Source organism: Porites lutea, chromosome 7, assembly GCF_958299795.1.
Source record: "Porites lutea chromosome 7, jaPorLute2.1, whole genome shotgun sequence".
In the NCBI taxonomy this organism is placed as follows: Eukaryota; Metazoa; Cnidaria; class Anthozoa; order Scleractinia; family Poritidae; genus Porites; species Porites lutea.
This window is the reverse complement of record NC_133207.1, coordinates 33948526-33968639: the sequence shown is the minus strand read 5'-3', so window position 1 is coordinate 33968639 and position 20114 is coordinate 33948526. Positions and strand designations below refer to the sequence as shown.

General features: G+C 39.1%; 3 protein-coding genes across 4 annotated transcripts in view; 1 reads left to right on the top strand and 2 right to left on the bottom strand.

Moving 5' to 3' along the window:
* Positions 1-2707: 2707 nt before the first annotated feature.
* Positions 2708-8068, bottom strand: LOC140943014 (small ribosomal subunit protein uS10m-like). Its single transcript, XM_073392044.1, has 7 exons — positions 7957-8068; positions 6629-6684; positions 4842-4876; positions 4714-4763; positions 4365-4486; positions 3660-3768; positions 2708-3227 (listed from the first exon to the last, which is right to left on the bottom strand). Exons 1-7 carry the CDS (start codon positions 8047-8049, stop codon positions 3060-3062), a joined length of 633 nt encoding a protein of 210 aa, XP_073248145.1. The 5' UTR covers positions 8050-8068; the 3' UTR covers positions 2708-3059.
* A 127-nt stretch (positions 8069-8195) lies between these two features.
* Positions 8196-11004, top strand: LOC140944959 (dnaJ homolog subfamily C member 24-like). The gene is made up of 4 exons (XM_073394066.1): positions 8196-8330; positions 9474-9612; positions 10127-10195; positions 10636-11004. The coding sequence occupies exons 1-4, from the start codon at positions 8223-8225 to the stop codon at positions 10821-10823; spliced, it is 504 nt and encodes a 167-aa protein (XP_073250167.1). The 5' UTR covers positions 8196-8222; the 3' UTR covers positions 10824-11004.
* LOC140944958 (fumarate hydratase, mitochondrial-like) overlaps positions 10922-20114 on the bottom strand; it is an 81570-nt gene continuing 72377 nt past the window's right edge. For both annotated transcript variants that reach the window (XM_073394064.1, XM_073394065.1), the window contains exons 2-9: positions 17722-17848; positions 15789-15911; positions 14719-14829; positions 14006-14182; positions 13360-13515; positions 12768-12976; positions 11981-12168; positions 10922-11828 (exon numbers count right to left, since the gene is read on the bottom strand). In XM_073394064.1, the coding sequence (XP_073250165.1) occupies positions 11404-11828; positions 11981-12168; positions 12768-12976; positions 13360-13515; positions 14006-14182; positions 14719-14829; positions 15789-15911; positions 17722-17829 (1497 nt within the window). In that variant the 5' untranslated portion in view covers positions 17830-17848 and the 3' untranslated portion in view covers positions 10922-11403. The remainder of the gene's footprint in view (positions 11829-11980; positions 12169-12767; positions 12977-13359; positions 13516-14005; positions 14183-14718; positions 14830-15788; positions 15912-17721; positions 17849-20114) is intronic.

Here is a 20114-nt window from a genome sequence, read left to right as displayed (position 1 = left end):
TCCGGGCACGTGTTCAGTGTTCCTGTGTAAAATAGGTCAGTCCGCCATCTTGGTTGTCTTCTGTTATGGTAGCTGGTAAATAAATCAGTTTGTAGCGGACTCTGGTATGTTCCTAACTTGTTTCAGGTTGGAGATCGGATTTCTTAACTTTAAGTTTCTTTCAACAACTGGCATTGAAACAATGGTTATATCTGCTATTCAAAATAAAAACAGTTCTTAAGGAAAAATGTAAAAAACCATACAGAAATAAAACCAAGTGCTCATAAAGCGCACTGAGCTTCTCGTGACTCAGGGAAGTGCAACAGTAAACTCACCTTGTCAGACTATTCAACCCTTCCACACCTCCGAGAAGTGTGGAACTAAGTAAAGAATGACAAAGGGTTCTTAACAGGGGGAAAAGTGCGACAATATCCTTACTTTGTCAGACTATTCCACAGTTCCACACCTCTGAGAAGTGTGGAACAAGGTAAAGAATGACAAAGGGATCATGACTGGGGAAAAGTGTGACATTATCCTTGTCAGACTTTTCCACACTTCCACACCTCTGGGAAGTGTAGAACTAAGTAAAGAATGACAAAGGGTTCATGACTGGGGGAAAAGTGCCACAATATCCTTACTTTGTGGGACTTTTCCACACTTCCACACCTCTGAGAAGTGTAGAACTAAGTAAAGAATGACAAAGGGTTCATGACTGGGGGAAAGTGAGACAATATCGTTACTTTGTCGGACTTTTCCACACTTCCACACCTCAGGGTAGTGTGGAACAAGGTAAAGAATGACAAGAGGTTCTTAACAGGGGGAAAAGTGCGGCAGTATCCTTACTTTGTCAGACTTTTCCACACTTCCACACCTCTGAGAAGTGTAGAACTAAGTAAAGAATGACAGTGGTTTCGTACGACCAGGGGAAAAGTGTGACATTATCCTGACTTTGTCAGACTTTTCCACAGTTCCACACCTCTGACAAGTGAAGAACTAAGTAAAGAATGACAAGGGGTTCTTAATAGGGGGAAAAGTGCGACAATATCCTTACTTTGTCAGACTTTTCCACACTTCCAGACCTCTGAGAAGTGTGGAACTAAGTAAAGAATGACAAAGGGTTCATGACTGGGGAAAAGTGTGACATTATCCTTACTTCGTCAGACTTTTCCACAGTTCCACACCTCTGAGAAGTGTGGAACAAGGTAAAGAATGACAAAGGGATCATGACTGGGGAAAAGTGTGACATTATCCTTGTCAGACTTTTCCACACTTCCACACCTCTGGGAAGTGTAGAACTAAGTAAAGAATGACAAAGGGTTCATGACTGGGGAAAAGTGTGACATTATCCTTACCTTGTCAGACTTTTTCACACTTCCACACCTCTGGGAAGTGTAGAACTAAGTAAAGAATGACAAAGGGTTCATGACTGTGGGAAAAGTGCGACAATATCCTTACTTTGTCGGACTTTTCCACACTTCCACACCTCTGAGAGGTGTAGAACTAAGTAAAGAATGACAAAGGGTTCATGACTGGGGGAAAAGTGCGACAATATCCTTACTTTGTGGGACTTTTCCACACTTCCACACCTCTGAGAAGTGTAGAACTAAGTAAAGAATGACAAAGGGTTCATGACTGGGGGAAAGTGAGACAATATCCTTACTTTGTCGGACTTTTCCACACTTCCACACCTCTGGGAAGTGTGGAACTAAGTAAGAAGTGAAGAAACTCTGGATTTCATGGCCAGGGCTGGACATGGCTCTTTAACTGGGCTGCCAAGGGGTGAGTTTTCTGAGGGCAGGGAGCGGCTGTACACACTCAGCCTACCATAAAACCTTGTCGCCGACAATTGCGTGACATAGAATTTCATGGGAGAGTGAAACATATACTCATTTGAACATTGTATTCTTTTGAAAGACTTTTGTAATTATGTAATATTATCACTTAGCTGTGAACTCAATTTTTTAGACTTGACTGAAACCGGAAACCGCGCATGAAAAGCCTCTGGGACCCAGGGTAGTGAGCTGCGACCTGTGAACTTTCAATGTTTGTCACAACTCGTTAGAGAGGGGCAACCAACGTCAATTTTCGGAAAATATCTATTTGGAAGACGATTTGAGATCTAGGATTTCGGAACATTTGTTGTAAAATTTCTTGCTGGGCTACCTCTCCTAGGATTTTCCGAACATCTAAAAAATGGTATAATTGCCCATTTTTTAACGCATGTTTACCCTTAAAAGGTCACCTAGAATTTTCGGGAGCCTTCTTTCTGGCTGAAATTTTCGAAAAGGTAAGTTTTGATCCCTATAATTTTCGGATCAATAGACTTTCAGCTAGGAAATCCGAACAGATGAAAAATTTTTAGGAGATAAAAGTATGCCTATATCTACTATTTAAATACTAAAATGCTTCTATTAAGTTTTCCAGACTTTACTCCTGGGTTCGTTTTGGAGACCCACGTGAGACCCAGGTGCGGTCCTCGTCCAGTAACAAGAGGGATGATTGGTTGTCTTGAACTGGTGATATCGAGACGGCAAATGGCAATGCCAAATAGTTACTCTCCCTCCATCCCTCATGAAGCTGATAAACAGTAGCTGGATGATGAGTGTGAGGTGAGGTGGAGAATTAACATGATTGTGAAGATCAGCAGCCGCGCTTCTAGTCATACTTTTAATTATTTAATTTTTAAAAGTACAATAGGTTTACAAGACCAGGCTAAAATAGAAAGCATTGTTGCGGACGAAAACGTTTATCAGTTCAGCCGCGCGAGAAACGGATGTTGTTTACACAGCTGTTTTTTGACTAAGGCCGAATTCGTTTTTCTTCTCCGGGACCTAAAGTTGGGGTTTGAAAAAATATTTCCTGGTTTACCAAGCGCCTAACGCTGGTCGTCACGCGGAGAGCTCCCCTGATTGGCCACAAAATATTTTCTTACCAATCAGAGCCAGATATTTCAGGAGGTGGGGAGGGTGTAGGATTGTTTGCTAATGCAGCGAGGCATTTAACTCTACTGGTGGTTCATGCCTTTCTCTTCATATTTATACATTTCAACATGTCCTTAAGCTGTCCTCAGAATACATTGGCTAACTGTCTTTTAATTCAGTGAAAATTTGTGCTTGAGGAGGCGGTTTTAGGAACTCAGGCAGTGACTCCAACGCTGTTTGCTCAACACTCATGCTGACACCTTCGGGAATGTTCCGTTGGATGTACTCCAGGAACGTATCTGCTGTATCACCAGTTACATTTTTAACCTAAAGAAAAAAAATCTCTTGACATCAGGTGTCACTTACCCAAGATTTTTACACCTTATTTATTTATTTATTTATTCATTTACTAATTTACTATTTTATATACCTTCATGTTGTGAAAAACACAATATTACATCACGTAAAAACCGATACATTGGACAATATTTAGGTGCAAATGGTCGATTTATCGTAATTGTTGTCAGTGATTTTAAAAATGTGATTTTCAAATAAATGCCGCCCTCCAATAATTGCAGAATGGGGAGAAAAATTAATCAACGCCGCAGCGTTTAGTCGAGTAATACGGTATTCCACGCATGCCTTCATTACTGATGATACACTATTAACTTGTACTCTGTGATTTTACCTTCTGCAGAGGTTGCCAAAACATAAGTCACAGTTACCAACAATCCTATTCAGGATGTAACCATCACATACCTGTAACATTCTTGCATGTGTTCTGATCTCATACTGAGCCCTGTGTTTCTTGTAAATATGAGGAGATTTTAAAACTGTGTGCCTTTGAATGGATGTAGGTAGTAGAATCCTACAGAATAATCAGAAAAGAGTACGTTTGCCTGAGAAAACAGCCCGGAACGTCACCACTGGTTTCCCCGCGAAATGACGTCAGAAGAACAAGCAAAGAAATTCCATACTGATGACGTGTCACTACCCAGATCTGGGTAGTCCTTCTGATTGGTTGCAGCATATTTTCCTCACAGCACAACCAATCATTTGCTTAGATTTCTTGAGGGGTTAACAAGGCTTTTTAAAACCAAAGCTACAACTACAATTAAATGTTGTGGAGCGTGAGGTAACAGGCAGCTGGAACATATGTTCTAGAATCGTGAGAGTACAATGATGCCTTGTTTTATTAAGACGGTTTTGAATAACACAAAAAACACTAACAAAGTGGGTGAATGTTTACTTTCAAGTACCTTAGACCGTTAAGATAACATTGAAATTCAAATGAGACCTTTCAGTTAAAATTAAAAGCCAAAGATCCAAGCGGCATTGGGGCTAGTACACACGTAAAAGACACGCCTTCATGCCCCACAAATATTTTGAGGTTTCTCAAGTCTGATGATGCACATGCAGCAGCGGTACTACGTTTGTCTAGAACATTTATTTTGTACAATGTACCTTCCAGAGATATCAAGCTTGAAATGTGAAGCAGCTTTCATGATAAACTCAGTGTAGGACTTTAACACAGCCTCATCGCTTCCTTTGACTTTAACATTAATCAGTGAATACAGAACTCTGTTCTAATAAAAACATAATAACATTTTGTAAAGATAACTGTTATTTTATTCTAAATCTGAAGATTGTCTGTTATTTCTCTCTTGCGCATTTGTCAAGATTGAGGTTAGTTTTATTTTAAATGAAACGGTCTAGGGGAAGGAAGGGAACATAGTGCATGCATATACATGCATTCCAGTAGAACTACAATGTGTGTATCACTGATCTGGTGAAATCTGAGAAAAAGACTTACATTTTCAGCGGCTAATGTAGAAAAGTCTTTCACCAGCAAGAGCCTTGGAACTGCCAAAATAAACAAATTTGAGTTGACATCAGGGATCAAGAGATTTTTCTTTTAACAAAATACTAAACAGCTCTTACCATGGCTTTCCAAGGAGCTGAACTTTCCCTTATGCCTATTTAGTGAAAAAAAAGAAAACATTTACAGTGCATCAAACACCCTAAAGTCTACATGATGAGGGAGAAGCCACTTTTTCTATTCAGTTGTTCATAAGCCATTATTTGAATGTGTCTATGGCTGGTCATCCCTGTATCCAGCCATTTTGAACAAACAAGCGGCAGCAGACAAAATAGGCCCATCTTTTCCACTAAGGTAGTCAATCAGAACACAGGATTCACTTTATCTTGCCCATTTGCAGAGCAAGCTTTATATAAAAATAGTCCTCTGAGAGGAAATTCAACTGGCCACGTGCTTGATAAACAAAATCGTTCTTCAAGGCAGTGACTTTGTGTTGCGACCTCTAATTGACACATGCACTTTTTGTCACTGTTTGTTACGTGCTATAAGTGCTTTATAATGCCCCGTAAGGTTGTTTTGGCAGCCACAAGCAAAGTAAAAACTTTTACAGACGTGGTTTTTGGACTATTGCAATTTCTTGCCAAGATTAAGCAGGGAAATGTCGTAATGAAATTACCATCAAATGAAATTTAAAAAACGCCAGTTGTTTTGGAATTATGCAAATTTGTGATATTTCAATTAAATGTTTACATAATAGAAGGGATAGATTATTTGCACTTTCCCAGTACATTGTGATTTTCAATGTTTAATACCACCAACAATAAAAAAATGTTCATTTATACGAGTAAAACTCAATCACCACATAAGGCAATTATGAGTGGATAGAAATAGCAAAGACATTAACTTGGCTAAACTAACTTGAGAATTATCATAAGTCAAAACAGAGTATGTTTTGTGTAATATGATCTTTGAAAGACCATTCCTCATGAACGCACACCTTACATTTTTGAAATAAAGGAGCATAATATCCTATGTAACCTTCTTAAAAAGCCCTAGGAACAATCAGTGTCAATTTCTTCCTTGTCATGACAACGCTTTATAAAACAGAGTAAAAAAAATGGGAGATCCCAGGGGTTACTGTACGTATGAGAACAGTGGAAACAACCTTACATTCACTCATTCATTATTCATTCATCCATTCTAATGCAGACGATAGCAAGGTAAGCTTAACTTCATGTTGGGAATGCCTACAGTAGCAATAATAGTTTAGTTTCCCCAACAAGGTTACAAGTCACAGAGTTTAATGCAACAGGTTTAATTCACTCCCACATCACAATCACACAAGATTCAAAGCCCTCATTCACCATCGATTTCGCTCACATGTAGAAGTAGCCTTTCCACCAAAATCTCAACTATATAACTCTTGGGCTCAGTCTCTGACACTTCATATGCAACCACTAAAATATAATGTTAAAATATAATGTTAAAATATTAAGGGGACTCACTGGGCCGAATGTCCGATGTTAAGATGGATATGGATCCCTTCTTGTTCTAGCTTATTGATGCATGTGGTGTCATCTGACAGATCCAATGTTACCACATTAATTAACAAACCTTCCCATGATGCCACATGCTCTCTGTTTTTGACTCTATTGTGGCATATACGGACAATGCTTCTTTTATGACAGGGTTGTTAAATAAGCTTGCAAACAGGCTCTAAATTAATTTTGGGGAGTTTATGTGAGGCCCAAAGTGCAGTCGGATCACAGCACAGTTTGCAAGGATACATTTCCGTAATCTTTTTACCACGCACTTTCTTAATGCCCATAAATATTCTTTTTAATACCAGGGTAATGTCAAATTTTCAAGGCACACAATCAAATAAAAATGATAATGATGTTTGTCATACCTGCATTTTCGAATTGCTAGTCCAACAGAAAATATTCCACAACGTAACTGCAATGTCTATCATGGGGCAAAAATCAGATTCACATTGATCAGCAAAAGTATGTTATGTAGCTTAATGTTGCATTAGAGGCAAGGAAAACTTAGAAGGGAATGCCTTATTCGACAGAAGTGAAAACTGTTTTAAGTGGAGACCATATTAACCATTTCATAACTGATGCATTATTTTACTTCAAATTTTAGAAAAATGTTAACTCAATGACAGCCAACCAGCCAAAACCGGCCTTGATTTTTGCACATGAACACGAATTCCTACCCTCCTCCCCAAAATAGTTTTTTTGTCCCCTATTCTTTCAAAAGGATTTAGGAATGATTGACCAATCAGAATCTGTCCTCTTTGCATATATTTGGTGGTTTTTTAGGGGGTAGAAGAAGAAAATGTTTTCACATCTTAGTGAAATATATCCAGTTACAACAAGATGGCTGCCACGTGATCTCCATGCGGTGGTCTTCAAGACCAAAGTTCCACATTTCAAGGTTAAAAATACAGTGTTAAAAGGCACTAGTGGAAAGAGAAAGTTGAAAAGAATGTTCATTTTACAAAATGTACCCCACCCCCAGCCAAATCGGCTGTGCTCAGCCAATTTTACCTGTGTGACCGGATCCATGATCCAAATGGTGTTACGTGAGTTGCTTTAAAGGATTAACTTTTGGGATTTTGGATAAAAAATTTCAAGAAACAACTTCCCTGTCTACTGTTTTTTGTTTGTTCATTCATAAAATTACCTCAAAACACGATCATGAGACTACAGTATCCAAGTTCATTTCAATGCTTCTCACATAACACGCATCACTTTTGTGAAGATGTGGGCGAATTAAATCAATCGTTTAAAATAGGGAGCATATAAAGCAACTACAATAGCAAAGGCTACGAAAACGTCACTTAAAAAGTGAATTTGCACTGTCCCAAACTTTATCGCATTTATTCCATCTTGTTCAATTTTTCAAATGTTGGCAAACTTTAATGGAGTTGAATTCTAAAGAACTGTGTCAAAGTACTGGAAAAGAAAAAGAAAGTCGTTGTCTTATCTTAATGTTCACATCCTCCAAAAAACGTGAAAATTAGCATTTTTCACGTTGTAGTCGTGCAGCAACAGCAAGGAAAAGTACAAAAAAGTGTGATGTATTGCTAATCCAAAGCTATTGCCTTTTTGTCGTTGTCGTTGTCGTCGCCGTCGATGTTGCTTAAGCTCGCTGGATTCGACAAGTTTTCCTCACTGTACATGCAAAACTAAGAAAATTGAGAGCAAATTATGAAAGACCAAATATTACCTCATTACTGAGTGGAAAGAAAGTGCTAGCAAATGATGAACGCTGTACTCCTCGTAGTACTTGCAAACAGTGGAGGCATCGGAGTGCCGCCATCTTGGTTCATGTATGCTTGGTAGCCGCGTAATCTTTTTCCCGACCTTATAAGAACAACTCTGATTGGCTCCTTACGCCTGTTTCAAAACGTTGACCAATCGAGAAATCTGAAAGAAAAAAAATAAGAGCTCATTCTCCTTAGGAGATCCCCGTTTTCAAAATGGCGACTTCTAATGGCGAGTTGCTTTTCTGAAGTCGGCAACCCTTACAAGGTGCTTGGCGTTGCAGCAAACTGCACACACGAGGAAGTCAAAAGAGCTTACCAAAAACTTGTGCTCAAGGTTCGATAACTAACCTTATTTTCTACAACTGGTTACAAAGGTTGAGACACCTTTCAGAGTTGTCCTTTTTTAAAAGTTAAGCTTAAAACTTTTGTTATTTACCAGTTTATATGCAAGAACCTCTTTAGGCGAATTTGCGTAAATGCAGGTTCTTACCCGCAGGTTTTTGTTATATTTATTTCAAAAGGCTAGTAGCACATGTATGCGCTTGGAATTCTTTATGAAGTCCGGTGCCACAGCATTACCAAGTTAAGATGATGCCATATTGTATTGACTATCCTAGACCTGTGATGGATTAGGAGACATCTGTCTTGGCGATTGTTTATCCTGCTTTCTTGGTTCTCTCCAAGCAATTGTGGAATCTTACTTGAAAAACTGCTCCCACAGTCCAGCAGTTGTGTTCTATTATTACTCTAAGAGAGTAAAACGAGTGTTCCTGCAGTCTTCCACTACTGCAGTTGCCGAAAAGTGAATATTAAGTGGGTATTCAACTGGTGCGACCGCAGCCCTGCACTCCCACAGTTGATGTCAAGTAACTAGTGTGCTTATGGAACAAAGTATACTGGTGCTCCCAAAGTCCCACAGTCAATGTCAGAATTAGCCTGCAGTGCAGGCGTATTTTGGGTGAGCGAAACCTCGTTCGCACTCGTAATTGTTGTAGCCGCCATCTTTGATTTTATGACAGTGGAAGATTGGGAAGAGTAGAAATAGTAACCCTTACGGTAGGTGCGAAGGTGAAAGAAGGAAAGGGGGGAGGGGAGGGGAGAAAAAATACGGCGTTTTCTCTTCCCTCTCCCCGCCCCCTCCCACTCCCTTTGACTTGCCTCATCTCCCCCTCTCTTTGTGAAGTATCAACATGGCACTTTCGCGAGCAAATTGCGTGCTCAAAGGAAACGCCTGCACTGCAGGCTATGTCAGAATTAATTAAGCAAATTGGCTGACTGCTGGAGCATTTTTTTAAAGTGACATGTAGATATTTAGTGGGCTGGGTAGTATGCAATCTAGCCAATCTCTCTATAAATGTCAAGAATCAGCATTCAGACCCCCCCCCCCCCCCCCCCCCATCTCTCATTGACCATCCCTGTTGGTTGGTTTTATAACCTGTGGCCACTGAGGCAAGGCAATGGAATTTTATTTTTTTAGTTTCACCCTGATAAGCTTGATGAGTCATTAACAGAGGAAGATCGTGACAAGGCTAAGGAAACGTTCTTGGCCATTGACAAGGCATGGAAACTTTTAAGTGACAATGAAACAAGAGAAAATTGTGACAGACAGTTGAAAGGTACATGTGAATAGTATTAAAAATGATATAATTGACACTACACTGTACGATGTGAAGTATATATGAAATAATTCATTTTTGAACTGCGGTTGTAGATGAAAGTGAAGAATGATCATCGCAGTAAATTTTCCAATTGAAGCAATTGGAAAGAAGAAGCCTGAAAAAAATCAGGGCTTCAACGGGATTAAAGCCCGTGACCTCTGCGTTACCGGTGCGTTGCTCTACCAACTGAGCTATGAAGCCACACATTGGGAGCGAGGTCAATTTATTGAGGCTTCTTTCCAATTGCTTAAATTGGAAAATTTACTGCGATGATCATTCTTCACTTTCAACTACACTGTACGTGCATGGTTGATTTCTATTTTGACATCTGTATACAGGCATGGCTTATGCAACCTCATAATATCCACTTTTTTGTATTTGTGTGATAAAGGCTTCACATGATATCGTTACTTGTAATAATTGCTGTAAGTGTTTTTATGTTGTTTTCATTCCCTTTGATTATCGCATATAGAGCAGAGTTTATCACAAGATTGGCCGGTCAGTGCAGAGGTTGATCTTGATGACATGGAATTTCATGAAGGTAAAGTGACCAATATACAGTACACAGTGGGGTAATTAAGATAAATAAGGCTATCAGAGGGTAGGTCTCTCATTGTACACTATACCTGGCAACTAGCAATCCAGCATTGTCTTTTTTTTTTTATCCCCCCCCCCCCACTCCTCCAGGTGGCAAACTGAGGAAAGTGGTGAGGTACATCAATGACACTGGTAGATGAACGTTATTTTGCAATTATTTGACTTAGAGACCCTGTCATGTGATTTTTAGCAATGCAAAGATTCTTTCAGTGATTCCTCTGATATGATGAAAAGTATAGCTTAAGCATTCTTGGTTTATTTTTAGGTGGAGAAAATGCAGAAATCTCGTTTTAAGGTGTAAAAGTTGAAAATAATTAATTTCTTCAAGGCATCAAAACCACTGATATATCCTGCACTTAATCTTTTTCAATATTCACTTTTCAGATTTACAGAGTTACTCAAGCCAATGTTGTTGCAGTGGAGAGTACTTGATTACTGAAAGTGATCTGGAAAATGGACATAACATTGTATGTTGTTCAGATTGTACCTTGAGTATCAGAGTTCTATACAGTGTACTACAAGATGATGTAAATGATGAGGACCAGAAAAGCAGTGCTTTGGAAAATAGCTGATATTACTTGGTGGATTGTAAAGGGACATCATATATCACTATTTTTAAAATGCTGTCATCCCACAGCAGTGTAACACTTGAGAGAACTGGAACACAGTGTTTATGGTATAAGCATAAGTTGTAATTTATTTATAGAGATGGGTGGATAAAAAACAAAACAAAACAATTTCATAGTTTTAAGAGGTTCATCACGTTGTGGTTCACTTTATCATTGATCCAATTTTATTGTTCTCTGTTAAAAAGACAACACACATTACCATGCACAATAATAAACTTCAACACCTATGGGTGCATGTACAGTCAATAACAGCTACATGTAACTATAAATTATCCCATAGTTGGCTAATCATTTTCCTGTAATGGAGACCTTTTATTTTCTTTTTATCTAGTTCTTTTAGACACAAAGTCATTCTTAAAGATGTAAGAGTCCTTCTGTATAGTGCCTTAATTTTGTGAAAAGTAAACAAGCACAGTCTTACATGTGTAATTCAAAAACTCTCGTTTAAAATACTTTAAGTTGTAATTATTGTCATATCTCTTTACTGCCTTGTTTTGCTACTCTGATGTCTAATGGGAGCTGTTTACTTTGGACCTAACATATCTTCCGGTCTCACCCACTGGTTAAACTGCTCTTCAGTCAACAGCCCGAGGCTAATGGCAGCTTCCTTTAATGTTGTGCCTTCTTTGTGAGCCTTCTTTGCAATTTTTGCAGCATTATCATAACCAATATGAGGGTTCAAAGCTGTCACCAACATGAGTGACTCATCACGCAGCTTATTGATTTTCTCCACATTGGCTTGGATTCCTACAACACAGTTATCTGTAAATGCCACACATGCATCTCCAATTAGTCTTGTAGATTGAAGGACATTTCTGATAATCATTGGCTTGAAAACATTCAGTTCAAAATGGCCATTACTCCCACCAACAGAGACTGCTGTTTGATTGCCAATTACTTGAGCTGCTACCATGGTGATGGCCTCGCACTGTGTGGGATTCACTTTACCTGAAGGAACAAAATACAAGTAAACGACAGCTCAAGGATCAGAACTGCAATGCACACCTGGGGTAAACTGAAATTAAAAATTAGCCAGTTTGAACTTTTATTTTTTCTAGCATCATGGCCAGTGGTAAATAAACATGAATTTCAAGCACTACCTGGCATTATGCTGCTGCCTGGTTCATTCTCAGGGAGAGATAGTTCCCCGAGTCCACAGCGTGGGCCTGACCCCAGAAACCTGATATCATTTGCAATCTTCATCAAGCTACAAGCAATCACATTCAGTGCACCATGAAGCTCAACCATAGCATCATGTGCAGCAAGGGCTTCAAACTTGTTTGGAGCACTAAGTGTAAAGGAGAAAGTCAGTCACATTAAGACAGGTTAAAAATTCCACTATTTACTCTTGGCATTGTTTAAAGCGCTAATGCTAGTAGGACCTAGAGAATGCCTGAAACAAATAATTTAAATACATCATGATGGGGTTAAGAATCCCAACTGGCCTAGTGAGGCAAACCAGTTGGCTATTTACGAGCATGGCCGAGGATTTGTAGGACTACCGAGAACAAAGCCAGCTAGAGGTCAGGGCAGGAATTTAACTCAAGGCCTCCTAATTGCAAGTCCAGCACCCTAACCGCTCGGCCACGCAACCTCGCAGTTTGAATTATAACAATTCTGTAGAGTGGAGTGTACAACAAATTAGTAGCTGAGACAATTCAGCATAGAACGGTTTCTACATGTATGATTTAGACACCCTCATTAGTAAACAGGGATGGTTGGGACTACTAGACTTAACAAATATTTTAAGTTATTATTGCAATCGCCTGTGCTGTCACCGTTATTGTCAAAGTGGCAAATAAAACAAATGAATACACAGTTTGAAACAGCTATCATTGTATACAGGTTCCAAGAACTGTGACTACAGCAGTCACTGACAGTGTATACCTGGTGAATGGGAGGTTTGTGTATGCAGCAATCTTGGCTGCCATCTTCTCTGCAAAGCCTATCCTTGTATTGAGACCTGTTCCCACAGCTGTGCCGCCAATAGCCAGCTCATACACTCGCTTTAGAGTGCCCTCTACTCTTGAGATCCCATACTGTATCTGTTGTACATAACCACTGAACTCTTGGCCTAGTGTGATGGGTGTTGCATCCTGAAGTCAATTTAAACATAATTATTTAAATCAGATTTAAATAAGAAAAATTGGTGAAGCTATTTCCTCCACTAAACTATGATAGTCAACTATTTTTTATTCGATGACATCCCTCAGGTTGATACTACATGTATAAATGTAAGTGCATTCTGGACCAGGTAGTGAGAAAGCACAAACAAATACACCAGACAATGTTTCTTCAATTTTGTCTTTGAAATAACTAGTTCTTTATGTCAACATGAGCTTCAGTTGGGTTACATCTTTGGTTTTTAAGCCAGGTGGCAAGAAGTTTGCCTAACCTCAAATGCTTGGGGAGAATATTGTGTTCTGACCCTTACTCACAAAATCTTTGACCCTTAATAATGAGCACTGCAATCACACACCTGTGTGTGAGTTCTGCCAATCTTAACGAGGTCTTTAAATTCAGTACTCTTGGCCTCAAGTGCACCATGCAACTTCTTCAAACCTGGCAAAAGACGTTCCTGGACTTCCAATGCTGCAGCAATGTGCATTGCTGTTGGAAATGTGTCATTAGAGCTCTACAGTAGAAACACAGTAATAACAAGACTGAGACATGAAAAAAATGACACTACAAAATCAATATCTAACCTGAGAAAACAGTCAATACTATGGTTTCCCTGCAAAATGACCTCTGAGGAACAAGTGCAGAAATTCCATACTGATGATGTGACTACTCAGATCTGGAAAGAGCTTTTGATTGGTTAAAGCAAGTTTTCTTCGTGGGACAACCAATCAGAAGCACTACGCTTATCTGGGTGGTGATGCATCATCAGTATGGAATTTTTGCACTTGTTCCTCAGACATCATTTTGTGAGGAAACCAGTGGCGGAGTCACGAAATGTTGGCTGTTTTCTCAGGCATGCGTACCTTAATCATAAGGGTGATTCTTGAAATATTACTTTGAAGGAGCCTAAAATGTATTCTCTTGTGATTTCGAACACTGGCTTTGTGAGAGGACTTATGTTGTTAATAGTCTTTAATAACAGATTAAGTGTATTCTGTACCAACCTGACTTTTGTTGACATGATCATTGGGGTGAACTGGTTTTTTGGATCCCATTTCTCCTCCCATCAGTTCAATGGCCCGGTTACTGATCACTTCATTAACGTTCATGTTAGATTGGGTACCAGAACCTGTTTGCCACACCACCAGTGGAAAGTTATCTTTTAACTTCCCAGATATTACCTGAAAATAATATCACAGAATTGAGAAAACACGATCAGCCACACATGTACATACAGGGTTCATACCCATTTTTGAACAAGGACTTTTCAAGGACACATTTCCAATTTCCCATTTTTCAAGGACTCCATTCAGTTCATAAAAGGAGCCTTGAGTCTCTGTCTTTTTTAGTTCTTCATCAATTTTTCTGTGTTTGCTGGGTTGGATAAAGTTAATTAGCACTGAAATTCAAGAACTTTCCAGCACCTACTGCAATTTTCAAGGACTTTCAAGATGCCTGCAACCCATGTACATAGTTAACTATACTTAACTTTCCTTTCCTTTTCTTTTTTGGCTAAGTCATTGGAACTTCAACACTTTGCTTTTACGAGTCTTTCAAGAATGGGCTTACAGGCAAGTTAACTGACGTAAATGGCTAAGCTGCCCACTCTGAAACAGATTTGCCCATATCTTATAACTTTTGCACACTGATGGACAAAGCAGCATACTGCTCAAATTAATTAATCTGAGTTTAGTCTCTTTAAGTCTACACATCTCACTTCATCTGCTGCCTTCATGATGTTATTGGCAATATTTTCATCCAACCCAAACTCCTTATTGACTTCAGCTGCTGCTTTCTTTAGGATACCAAATGCACGGATCACTGGAGCCTGTTTAATAAAAAAGAATACTTTCTAAATGCTTGTTACTCACAGTGCTTCTCTAGACACATGACTGAAAACACATTTCTTTCCTATGGGTGCCTAGAATAAGGTCAATACCAGTAAAAAAATGCTGTAACTGCTTCGCTACTTACATTGTTAAGACCAGCAAAATTCTCATGTTACTGACCAAACAAAAGTGGGCAACATAAAAATTAATGGTTATAGATGTTAATTGCAATCACATTGCTGAACTCCATTAGGATATGAAACTGAGCATACATGTGTGACCAGGAATCTGCCAGGTAGAGTAGATTTTCAAAAGCACTGAGTCATAATAAATTATAAATAAATAAATAAAGCATTGTTATTCACTTGTTTGTTACTGTCTTAAAAGCCTCTCTGTGAAGTTTAAGGAAATACTATTATTCAATATTAACCAAGCTTGTTTGATCAGGATAGCTGGACATTAGCTAAGTTCCTTTTAGGGTTTCTGTGGCAGGGCGCAAAGAAAGTCAGCTTTACAGCCTGCCATTTGGGCAAGCTGTAGGTACCTGTAGCATGTACTAGCCCACAAGTCATTTCAACTAGCCCCAAAACCTTTTTTGATTAACAGGACTGATTACAATCCTTCTGTAATTTGAATTTCCCCCAAAAACAGCACTTGCCCGTCGAGCAAGTTAAGAACAAAATCCACTAGCCCCGAATTATCAAACACGACTTAATTCAGTCACCCTGAGAGCAAACAATCATGGGTCAATAATGGGTTTAACTTAAATTATAGCCCAAAAAAATATTTTCATGCAGCACAAAGCGGGTGACTCCAAGTGGGCAAGATAGCGCAATCTTGACAGCTTTGATAGGCATAGTCAATGAGAACACATGGTTCACTTCATCTTTTCCACTTACAAAGCCAGCCATATAATATAAAGATAATGCAAATGTGAATGTTTAAAAAGTTAACTCACTGGCATGTGTTCACTCTCATCACCAATTGGGAAATTCAGTTTGGATCGTGCAGTTTGAGCTCCATAGTATTTGTCCACAGGTACTTCTATTTCTCCAAAGCTATCGGTCTCTATACGGGTGGCCTGTTGGTAAGGTTATTAAACAAAAACAGTACTAAGATGCTGTGGACTTAACTAAAAATTCTCAAAAATTAATTGATCTTGCAAATCAACTATTCTTGCTTCTGACAAATCACGATATTTTGCTCAGCATAGTCCAACAATTGTTAAATATTCAGGGATCAATCTGATAGCTTTTCTATACATGAAGGGGTTCTACCAGGGAGTGTTTGTTTCTAAGCTAAAAAGCTTTTAGAAACCTCTCTTAATTGGCCTTTGAATATGAAAATACTCCGACCCGCTATTGGTTTTAGTGGTACAGTAGGGACATTACATAGGTCACTTACCAATAAATTATTATAGAAATTGTATTTTTTTTACCACAGATGAAACTTACACAGTTGTAAAAAGAACGCCTGATAGAATGTAAGCTTGCTCAGTATATGAACTATGACCTCTACCATACCCGCACAGCATGAATTTTTTCAGGCTTTCCTGTTCTCTACTTTTTAAACAACTGGGCTTAGTTGTTTGAAGACTGATTAATGCTATCCCAGGGTTAAATTTCAATCGGGGATTCTTTTTCTTTTGTTTAAAAGCATTTTCTCGGATACTCTTTCCTATTCTTTTTAGCATCCAATCACCAAATTGCAGACCAAAAGAATTAAATTGAATTTGCTTTTTATAGCCAAATTCGTTGTATCGCTGCACATTTTGCAAACTTCCAAGGAATTTTGGGTTTTTCTGTTCCATCAATCATCTTAGTGGACCTCTTAGGAAACACATCTTTACTTGTGATTGGTGCATTTCGATCCACTTTGTTTGTTTCTGTGTTTTGAGGTTCTTTGCTTTCGGGCAATAATCGACTAGTTTTCTTCAAAGATTTTTTTGATCATTCTTATTCTTGTCTCTTGCCCGCAACAAAAAGTCCACTCATCATTGCGATTTCCTTCGCTGTTCTTGAGCAGTCTAGAGTCATTCTCCGTTTTGTTTTTGCAGACCAAGCTAGGCGAGTGCTTTGCATTGTGATTAGCATTAACTCCGCCCCCACTCAAATGATTAACAGAACAGAAAAACCCATTTGAAGTTTGCAAACGGTGCAGCGCGACACAACGAATTTGGCTATAAGATTTTATATCTGAATTCAAATTTTTCACTAACCCTAGATTATCTTAACACTGCTTTGAACAACCCGGCCTGGTGGTGACCCATCTCTTTAATGATGTGAGGTCAACTTGATACAGATTTCACTTTAGAGTTTATGAGATTTTTGTTGATAGTATACTGTTTAGTGTCAGGGACCAATACTGTGAACCTTTAACAAATTTTGGATCAGGATTTGAAGAACAGGGCAGCAAACCCCCCAGTAGTGAGTGTACCACATTTGATCTGGGGGAGAGAAGGGGGTGGGGTCTTAAGCAGAGTGACAACATAGAATCATTTGGTGGGTCTTATCCAAATATTTAAACGAAACAATAGCATCACAGTACTCTAAACTTTTAATAAAATTAGCTTATATAAAAAAGAAAAAGTATAAGCTTAAGCTTGAACTAATTTTAATATTCAAAAAATGAACAGTGCATGTTGACAACAACCACGTAAGCTTATAAAAAATTATATTAATCTTAGTTACGTGGAGGTCTCTCCCTCTATTATAACCTGCTTAATAGAAAAATAACTGAAACCTTTATATTTAGTGATAGAGATCTTGAGGCGCCAAAATTTTAACCCTTAAATTGTTCTGCTATAAAGGCTGAATTTCGTATAACTTCGTGGAAGATCAAAAGTTATTAAGTTTGGCGCGTTCTCGTTTTTAAAATCAAATAGTACCTACCATTGCTCTTGAGAATAGTACAGAGTTACTATAAAGTTTCTGCCGTAGAAGAAAAACTCGAGGTGCTCTGCTAAATGTTCTTAACACGGGAACTAGCCTATAAGCCATGCTCCAAATAGCATGCAACCGCAGTTCTTTCTTTTTTGTGTGGATAATTCAAAATGGCGCTGCTAGTGATCAGCGGAAGGTCTCGCGGGAGCAGAAGTTAGGGCACGAGCAGACGTGCCAACTGGCATGTCAAGCTTCATGCAATGTCCACCCGAATCCAGGATTGGCAAAAAACTGTCCAGATTTGTGTGAACCGGGGCCTTAAACCATGTCATTTTGTTGTTGTTTGTTTTAGTGGTTTTAAGTCGTGCTCCAAATAGCATGCAACCGCAGTGCTTTTTTTGTGTGGATAATTCAAAATGGCGCTGCTGGTGATTAGCGGAAGGGCGGAAGGTCTCGCGGGAGCAGAAGTTAGGGCTCGAGCAGACGTGCCAACTGGCATGTCACACTTCATGCTATGTCCACACGGATCTGGATATTTTTTTTTCCAATCCCGGATTTGTATGAACCGGGGCCTTGAACCATGTCATTTTGTTGGTGTTTGTTTTAGTGGTTGTTTTAACAGTGAGACGTTTTCACTGCCGTCGTCTTCGTAGCCGCTATTGAACCAGAGCTTCCTACAGCTGCAAAGAATTCATGTAGGTCAGTATATCCGGATATCATGACTCCAACAAGGGGACAAAGAAAACTACTTAATATTAGACCTCAGGGGCAACTGTAACTGAGATACGTCCACGCAAAACTCGGGTGGGGGACTGAGCCTATGGATGCGCGCGCTTTCGTGGTCATGTTTGCGCGTGGTGGCAAACTTGGCGTACGTCACCTGTGATGTTTGTGACATCACTTTTTTCAAAACTAACGCGCAATCTTGTGCTTTATGTGGCCGTCTCTACATCTCTTCTCAAAAATCACCGTATTGAAGATCCTTTGCAATGGGCAAAGACAAAATGCAGATTCTTTCAGTTTGCGAGTGAATGCAGGTGAGATCTATTGCTGCTTGCGGCTTCAAAAAGTGCTAAAATCTTTTAAATTTTGTATTCCACTTATCCGTGGTTATGCGCGTGTGTCAACACTGTAACGGCATTATTAAAAGTCCCTTTCAACTTGCAAAATTCTCTCCAGCACATTCAGCGTAATGAAACCAAGAAAAGAAAGGCAAGCATCTAATATCTATAGATGCTGTTTTATCATGATCAGAAACTTATCGGTTAAGGGAGAGTAGCTCAAAACATTTATGACAACTGTATGATGACCTTTTATAAAATAACTAAGATAGTACGCGCGCTCTGATTGGCCGAGAGGACTGTTTGCATGAGAGTATGTAAACATGGTTGTGGCGTCAAAATGTTTTCGTTTTCGCGCGCTAATCACGCAAGCACGAATTTGAAAAAGATTTCGACTTCAAAACTCGACAAGTTTACTTTATTTATCCATTCCTTCGTCGGCTGAAACTTGGAAAATCGTGACAAAGAAGGTATGTCGATTTTTTTTCGCTCAAAACGACATTTTAAGTGAGAAAAGTCCGTATTTTGGAAAACATCTTTTTGCAAAACAAGAACTGATTGCGCATGCAAAACTTCGTGGACAAGACTTTGCGACTGGTAAGAATTTCTCTTTTAATCAGTGCCATACAAAGAGTTTTGCGTTTTCTCTCGAGAAAGTTATTTTATAAAAGCAATAGAAAACTTTTTTCCTGTGTTTGCATATCCTGATATAAACACTCGAGGCGTTGGGAGAATTCTCGACTGTTATGCAAACCCTCGACTTCGTCTCGGGTTTGCATAACTGTCTCGAATTCTCCCAACCCCTCTCGTGTTAATATCAGGCTATGCAAACATGCAAAACGTTTTCTATTGCTTAAATGTCTCACCATAGTAAAACCTAGTAGTGATGGATTACTCAGTTCTTGACGGTATTTAGTAACCAAAAATACCAGTCTGTCTGGTGTGAAACCTCGCGTCTTTGCTCGGCAAGTCTTTATATTCACTTTCAGCTTGCTGATTAACTGTGTACGGCTGGTTTGTAGCAAACATCAGAGGAAACAAAGCCCCCTGGACTTTTGCACTCATTTTTACTTAACTGTAATTTAACTTTTTTTAGCGGACCGTCAATTTTGCTGCAGTTTTGTATACAAAACTTGATTTCTGAATACCAGGGGGGATATACATACATTTAGGACGCGCGCTGGCCGTTTTCGCTTGCGTCATTGATTGGTAACGGTTTGTGATGGCAGTTTAATAAGCGCAAATATCAAACGAGCTTGTTCAAAAGGTGGATATATCTGGATAACGCTATTCACTGGATAACTCTCTTTCCAAAACATTGGTTTTCCTAATTCTTGTTCG